The sequence below is a fragment of the Triticum aestivum genome, chromosome 7B, assembly GCF_018294505.1.
Source record: "Triticum aestivum cultivar Chinese Spring chromosome 7B, IWGSC CS RefSeq v2.1, whole genome shotgun sequence".
NCBI lineage: Eukaryota > Viridiplantae > Streptophyta > Magnoliopsida > Poales > Poaceae > Triticum > Triticum aestivum.
In genome coordinates, this window is record NC_057813.1 from 649,624,359 (window position 1) to 649,632,556 (window position 8,198).

At 48.0% G+C, this 8,198-nt stretch overlaps 1 protein-coding gene across 1 annotated transcript; it reads right to left on the reverse strand.

The window, feature by feature from the left end:
* Positions 1 to 4,657: 4,657 nt before the first annotated feature.
* Positions 4,658 to 7,868, reverse strand: LOC123163101 (WAT1-related protein At1g09380). The gene is made up of 6 exons (XM_044580863.1): positions 7,610 to 7,868; positions 6,922 to 6,984; positions 5,882 to 6,251; positions 5,637 to 5,795; positions 5,372 to 5,523; positions 4,658 to 5,267 (listed from the first exon to the last, which is right to left on the reverse strand). The coding sequence occupies exons 1-6, from the start codon at positions 7,789 to 7,791 to the stop codon at positions 5,063 to 5,065; spliced, it is 1,131 nt and encodes a 376-aa protein (XP_044436798.1). The 5' UTR covers positions 7,792 to 7,868; the 3' UTR covers positions 4,658 to 5,062.
* Between the last annotated feature and the right edge of the window lie 330 nt (positions 7,869 to 8,198).

The following is an 8,198-nucleotide window of genomic DNA, read 5'->3' on the forward strand; positions in this document are numbered from 1 at the left end:
GAAAATTTTACATGGCTGCTACGGGCTTCTAGAAAGAACCGTTCTTATCTACACATCAAAACCACAACGATTCTTCGTCAAGTGTGATTTTTTAACCTTCAACAAGGACCGGGCGTAGCCACACTTGACTCAACTAAAGTTGGAGAAACAGACACCTGCTAGCCACCTATATGCATAAGCACGTCGGTAGAACCAGTCTCATGAACGCGGTCATGTAATGTCGGTCCGGACCGTTTCATCCAACAATACCGCCGAATCAAAGTATGACATGCTGGTAAGCAGTACGACTATTATCGCCCACAACTCTTTGTGTTCTACTCGTGCATATAACATCTACGCATAGACTTGGCTCTAATACCACTGTTGGGGAACGCAATAATTTCAAAAAAAATCGTACAATCACGCAAGATCTATCTAGGTGATGCATAGCAACGAGGGGGAGAATGTGTCCATGTACCTTTGTAGACCAAAAGCGGAAGCGTTAAGTAACGCAGTTGATGTAGTCAAACGTCTTCACGATCCAACCGATCAAGTACTGAATGCACGACACTTCCGCGATCTGCACATTTTCAGCTTGGTGACGTCCCTCGAACTCTAGTTCTAGCTGAGGCCGAGGGAGAGTTCCGTCAGCACGACGGCGTGGTGACGGTGATGATGAAGTTACCGGCGCAGGGCTTCACCTAAACACTACGACGATATGATCGAGGTGTATAACTGTGAAGGAGGGGCATTGCACACGGCTAAAAGATCAACTTGTGTCTCTATGGGGTGCCCCTTGGCCACGTATATAAAGGAGGGGAGAGAATAGGTGGCCGGCCCAAGGGGCGTGCGCCAGGTGTGGGGAATCCTACTAGGACTCCCCAGTCCAAGTAGGATTCCCCTCCTCTTTCCTTTTCCTAGTAGGAGAAGGAGGGAAGGAGGAAGATGGGAGAAGGAAGGAGGGGGGCGTCGGCCCCTCCTAGTCCAATTCGGACCAGCCCATGGGGGGGGCACCCCTTGAGGCCATTCTCTCCTTTCCCGTATGGCCCATTAAGGCCCATTACTTCCCTTGGCGAATTCCCGTAACTCTTCGGTACTTCAAAAAAATACCCGAATCACTCGGAACCTTTCCGATGTCCAAATATAGCCTTCCCATATATCAATATTTACGTCTCGACCATTTCGAGACTCCTCGTCACATTCGTGATCTCATCCGGGACTCCTAACAAACTTCGGTCATCAAATCACATAACTCATAATACAAATTGTCATCGACCGTTAAGTGTGCGGACCCTACGGATTCAAGAACTATGTAGACATGACCGAGACACATCAATGGTCAATAACCAATAGCAGAATCTGGATGCTCATATTGGCTCCTACATATTCTACGAAGATCTTTATCGGTAAAACCGCATAACAACATACGCTATTCCCTTTGTCATAGGTATGTTATTTGCCCGAGATTCGATCGTCGGTATCATCATACCTAGTTCAAACTCGTTACCGGCAAGTCTCTTTACTCGTTCTATAATACTTCATCCCGCAAGTAACTCATTAGTCACAATGCTTGCAAGGCTTATAGTGATGAGTATTACAGAGAGGGCCCAGAGATACCTCTCTGAAACACGGAGTGACAAATCCTAATTTCGATCTATGCCAACCCAACAATCACCTTCAGAGACACCTGTAGAGCACCTTTACAATCACCCATTTACGTTGTGACGTTTGGTAGCACACAAAGTATTCCTCCGGTATTTGGGAGTTGCATAATCTCATAGCCTGAGGAACATGTATAAGTCATGATGAGAGCAGTAGCAATGAAACTGTCAGGATCATAATGCTAAGCTAACGGATGGGTCATGTCCATCATATCATTCTCCTAATGGTGTGATCCCGTTCATCAAATGACAACACATGTCTATGGTTAGGAAACATAACCATTTTTGATTAACGAGCTGGTCAAGTAGAGGCATACTAGAGACAATATGCTTTGTCTATGTATTCACACATGTACTAAATTTCTGGTTAATACAATTATAGCATGAATAATAAACATTTATCATGAAATAAAGAAATAAATAATAACTTTATTATTGCCTCTAGGACATATTTCCTTCATCCTCTACTAGGTTGACTACACGGCGCCCCCGGACATGAAGGTGCCGGGCACCTGGAGGCTCAGTGCCGGTGGTGTCCCGGTGCCGCCCGCGCCGACTGGACCGGCGAGCCGAAATCGTGTGCATCCGGTCTTCGCTGCCGGAGCCACAGCAGAACCAGCCGAGGTACGCCCCCGACAGCAACGCGTTGTGGATGACGTACTTCGAGCGGCGCCACGAGGAGCGGATCGCCGCCACCAACCGCGTTGAGCCCCACGGCCGACTCAACTCCGAGGGGCGGCGCCTATGGTGGGGCGTCCCAGGACGCACCCTCGAGTCCGTCCTCGAGTACATCGAGGCCGGCAACACGTCGCGCCTGGAGTACCCGGCGCCCCCCTCCTTCTCTCGCCACGGCAGCAGCTCCTGGACACCGCGGCGAATGGAGACGACGACATCGTCGTCGTCGGGCTCTGGCTCTTTGTCCTCCGGCTCGCCGGCGCTTTGCCCCATCAAGCCGGAGCCGCAGGACACGCCACTGGGGCGCCGCACCCACGACGGCGCCCTTATCACCAACTAGTGCGACCGCCCCTCTCCTTCTTCCTACCGGCTCCTTCGGCCGAAGACCGAGCCGGGTTTGCTTCCCGAGAAGAAGGAGCACGAGGCCATGGCCGTTGCCGACGAGATCGCCCTCAAGTGGGCGAAGACGGACTACGTCCGCGAGCAAATGGAGCGCCAGCGCCGGGCCTTCGAGGAGATCGCCGCTCGGCGACGCGGACGCGAGGAGGGCGGCGTGGTCGTCCTCGACAGCGACGACGAGGATGCGCCCGAGCCATCCAACCCCCCGCGCATCAGCGACGTTGGTCAGGGCTGCAGCAGGGACGGCGGCGGCACCCAGCACGGCGGCAACGATGACGACAACGATGACGGCGACGACGACGACGGCGACGGCGACGGCGACGACGACGACGACGGCGGCGACTACACCCGGTTACAAGCTCCTCGGCATGTAGATGGCAAGAGGCGACGGTGGCTGGACGTAGTCGTTTTTTAGTTTGTGTTTTTAAGTTTTTTATACAAATATCAATGAAATCATCTTGTTTGGACGAATTTCTGTTGTGTTTGACCGATTGTTATGTCCAGAAAACGGCGTCTGAGGACGACTTGGGTGCGGCGCCTAGGAACCCAATCGCCCCCACGCCAAAATTATTACCGGTTCGTCCCTAGACGGCGCTATCTCAAGCCTCTGGGGGTCTCAAGCCTCTGGAGGCCGAACGGCTAGAGATGCTCTCAGAATGTGATTCTGAAGATCATGCCGGTGGTGGTGGCGCTCCCGCTCATGCGAACTGCTCCAGGTACGTGCCGCTAGTTGTCAGTTTGCAGATGTGTCACACAAAAGTATAGATCGGTAATTGCCACTGCTTGCTTGCAGTACTCCGTGGACGGAACAGCTGACGGGGCATCGCCGGCAGAGGAAGCTTACGAAGACGAGACTGAAGTTCAGGCCGTTTTTCGGCGCTGAGCCAGCCAGCCAAGTAGCTACGCCGAATCCATGACCGGCGTTGGGGATGGATCCGGCAGTGGCGTCGATGGTGACAACCGACCACCGAAGCGACCGAGGATTGGTTTGTCTATCAGTGTACGATTTTCACCTAGTAGGATTGCGCAGAAATCTAAAAAGGTTGCAGTCTCTCCGATTAGACGGTATCACTGTTTGTTGACTAGATTATACGTAATCATTATATTATCCTGGTGTGTGTCTGACCTGAACAACTAAACTGTTGTAATTCCCTATGTACTTTTGGTTCTCGATTTTTAGCAGAGTCTAAATTCGGTCCACTAATCTTTTTATCGTTTAAAAAACATTCGATCCATTCATCTCTAATCATGATAGTATAACAAACATAAAAAATAATAAAAATTACATCCAAATTTATAGACCACCTAACAAAAACTACAAAGCGAGCCGAAAGCGCGCAATCATCATCACCCCTTCCTCAACGGAGCTGGACAAAACTTGTAGTAGACAGTCGGAAAGTCATCGTGCTAAGGCCGGATAAAACAGCGCAACAAAACAACAACCGCAGATGATGTTAGAGTAGCATAGATCGGAAGGATTCAACCTAAAGACACACGAACGTAGACAAACGATGAACAGATCCGAGCAGATCTGCCGGAGACACACCTCCACAAGCTAGACACACTACCGGAACGGGGGCTAGACGGGAAGAATCTTATTCTATCTCCGAGAAGCCGTCGTCGTCTCGCCTTCTTGAGCAGGACACAAACCAAAACAAAACTTGAAGTAACATTTAAAAACGAAGCCCTCCCACCGACAAGGGCCGGAATCCACCGCGTCCACATGGCCCTAAGGCCACCGAAGACGAGGCAGACCGGCTGTTGCGCCGGCGGGAGGCAGAGAAACCCTAAGCTTGAGAGAGGAGGCTCCTTGGAAAAGAGTTTTAAAATTAAGGAACATAGCGAATTAAAAGAATTGAATGAGAGAGCTCCTCAAAAAATTGTTGACCCAGTCAAAACCGAATGACTCAAATTTAAATTGAAGACCTCAGTTAATTGCCAGACATTAAAAATTAGGAAACATTGTATACAATATACAAGAAGTGAATGAGAGAGCTTTGAGAAATTATTGACTCGGTCAAAATCGAGACCCAGTTCTAATTGAAGATATGGATGCATAAGTTTGTTCTTGATTTATTGCTTTGAACTTCTATATGTTTAAAGATCCTTCTGAAAGGGCACCGTTATTTCTTGGCGGTAATACCTCTGCCCGCGTCAAGACACACTCTTGTCATTTGCACTTTCTAAAACAAGGAGGCGCACACTTAATGGATCGGAGTGATGGATTCATAAAATAAGTGAAACAAGCTAATCATGTGGTTCTTTTTGTTCAACACCCCAAGAAGGCATAAACTCAGGCCATGACACGATGTCACGAGTCAAGACTGCACTGCAAATCTCGTGCCATACTACGGTTGGCCCGTTGCCTCATGACGATCAGCAGCGGGGCATGGCCGCGAGACCGCCGCGCCGTCGACGGCCCCATTGCTCGATTCGCCGCCGCCGATTTTCTTCTCCTCGTCGTCTTCCGCGGTTTCCGTGGCGACGATGTCCCTTCCCTTGCCCCAGAGTACCGTGTACAGACCCACGACTATTAACACGGCGCCGATAACGCTGGTTGAAGGAAAGCAAACCAAAACATATATGAGCAATCAAGTATACTGGATCACCAAATTGTGCAAGAATAAACGCATGCATCGATCGATGCATCGCAATACCTTCCGACGCGTATCTTCTCGCCGAGGATGCCCCACCTGACGACGGCGACGATGATGAGCATCATGGGGCTGAACATGGACACGAACACCGGCCCGCGCACCTGGATGCACCATGACATCACCGCGATCACCACTCCTGACGCCACTACCCCCTGCATATACGTTTGTACATGTTCAGTTCCACCACAGCAGACTATTTGCAGCAGACCGGTCGTGTTGTCTCTGATGATCTGATTCTGAACAAGGTGAACGTGATGTTAATTACCGCGTAGAGCGAGCCAATGAGCCTGATGTCGAACCCGAGCGCCCACGCCGAGAGCCTGTGCTCCGCGGCCACCGCGATGACGCCGCACTGGACGCTGGCCATGGACGCCATCAGCACCGTGGTCGTGTACGGGGACGCATAGCTGTTGGACATCTTCTTCTGCCACCGTCGCCAAAACGATCCATCACCTTAACTTGTACACGCCAAACTGCAGATGCTCGTCCGTATGTAGTACATGTACATACCTGAACGATGAACCAAACGGCCCACGCGACATTTGAGGCAATGACCAGGGCGGCTCCGAGGGCGGCGGTGTGCCCGCCGGCGTGGGCCGCGGCCTCGGCCGCCATGGTGCGCTGTACGTACGGCCAGTGGATCGGGGAGTCCAGGGTCCTGACGAGGGGGCCCCTGTAGAAGGTCATCAGCATGGAGCCGACAACGCAGAGCGCCGTGCCGCCAACCTTGGCTTTCCCGGCGAGAGCTGCCACGGGCTCCATCTTGAGCTCGGCCGCCAGCGCGAAGGTCACCGCCGGGAGGGTGTTGTTCAGCGCGGACGCCACGGTCGGGCGGCTGTACTTGAGGCACACGAAGTAGAACACCTGATTCATCGTCGCACTGCCACATAACCACCAAAGTGTGTACAGATAATCAGATTCAAACTAATATTGTCACTTAGCTTTTGCTATTGCTTATACAATAAAAAATTAATCCCAATTTACATTTGGAAGTCCATACCTATGGCTACTAGCAAATCATATTTTGTCCTATATGCAGATGCGTCCTTTGTATTTTTTTTTGCGGTGAAAACCTTTTTACATTCTTAATAATATTTTGAATCTTGAATTCATAAACATGGATGCATAAATTTAGGAATTTGGTACTCCCTCAGGCCCAAATGAATTGGCGCACCTTAGTACATCTTTAGTACAAAGTTATACTAAAGGTGCGTCAATTAATTTGGATAGGAGAGAGTAATTGATTTTTGTAACTGGATTCAGAAAGCAAGGTTTCATAAATATCCCAGTCTCTGGACTAAAATACTGGGCTTTGTGTTACTTCCCTAAAAGAAGTGTCTCATTAGTTCAATCAGGACTAAAATGTATTTATTTCTAATAAACTAAGAATGCTTGGAGGAAAATGTTTTGCTGACAACTAAATTTTAAATAAAATACAAAAATCAATTGTAAATCTAGTAATAAGCCATTGGTAAGGTACATATATATCAGTTCAGACTTCAGAGCGCAGATGACTCTCAATCAGTTGCGAAAGGGAAAAAAGATCATACCCAACAACGGAGCATACGAAAATTTGTACTAGTGTCTTCTTGCTAATTGAGGCCCAAGTTTTTCTGCATCCATAATCATATGAAATCATATTGCGTAAGAACAGTGAGGTAATTAATTCATTGATGATACTACTAGATATGGATGGGCCACTCATGTAAGAAGGATATATTCACTCATAGTTGAATGCATAATAGTAGCAGCTATTCACATAAATACTCCTTTTCCAAACTAAATGTAGTAATAAGTAGAAAATATGTATTATCTCAAAGATGTGGTACTACTCCGTACCATTGGATTTAGATTCAATAAATTTTCCAACGATGTTTTTTTATGAACATAACACACGTTTTCTGGACCAGAGTAAGTATTGTATATTACATGTAGTACGTCAAATTAATGAAAAAACTCAACAATATTAAATACAGGATTTTCTAAGACAAATTACTTAACCAGGAAGACATCACATTGTAAATCCATGGCCAAAAAAAATGACAAGAACCGGTAGTTCCGTACAATATTACATCTTAGATCAAGAAGTCATCTGAAAAAAAGAAACTTCCTTTATGAAAGGTGGACTCTTCTCCTTCTAAAAAGAACGCAGATTTGCAGAACGTCTTGTGCTCTAGTGTGTAACATATATAGCCATCAAGAAATCAGAAATTGTTTATAGAAGAAATTAAATCATACCGTTCGAAGAAGAAAGCAAAGGGAGCAAGGAACACAGCCCCAAGAAGATTTCGGTAGGTGATGAGCACGTAAGGGCTCATGCCGGACGCCATTGTGAGCTTTGACAACACATTCAGACCAGCAAGACCCATTTGCACCAGGATCATACCAACGACGGGCAAATAATTGCCAACACTCCCCATATCTAGCTATCCAGTACGAACGTATACCCCCTCGATCTGCAGCCCTCTGCTTGAAGGTAGTGATATTCTTGAGATAAAGAGAGGGGTGCAGGGGTACGATTGAGGACTCAGGAGAAGCTGTATAAATGTGGTATATATAGAGGGGTATAAGTAGTGGTTCAGCTGTAGTGTAGTTTCAAAATGGAAGTATTCTTAATTCACGCTGAAATCATGCAGCTATCCTGCAGATATCGTACATATCTCCCGGGGTAAAGCGTCAGTGTTTATTAGGTGCTTCGTTTACCTGGCTCATCCATTGGTGTGGAGTGTGAACTTGCACAAACCGCTGCATGTATCCTGGCACCGTTGCTACTGCTAATTAATGCAATAAAAAAGGAAGCAAAATAAGCAAGAGAGTGCAGTTAGGA

Coding starts and splice junctions, on each gene's coding strand:
- LOC123163101 (XM_044580863.1), bottom strand. CDS start 7,791: ATGGGGAGTGTTGGCAATTATTTGCCCGTCGTTGGTATGATCCTGGTG. Junction 6,985..7,609: donor TTTGCTTTCTTCTTCGAACG/GTATGATTTAAT, acceptor TTATGGATGCAG/AAAAACTTGGGCCTCAATTA. Junction 5,524..5,636: donor TCATTGGCTCGCTCTACGCG/GTAATTAACATC, acceptor ACGTATATGCAG/GGGGTAGTGGCGTCAGGAGT.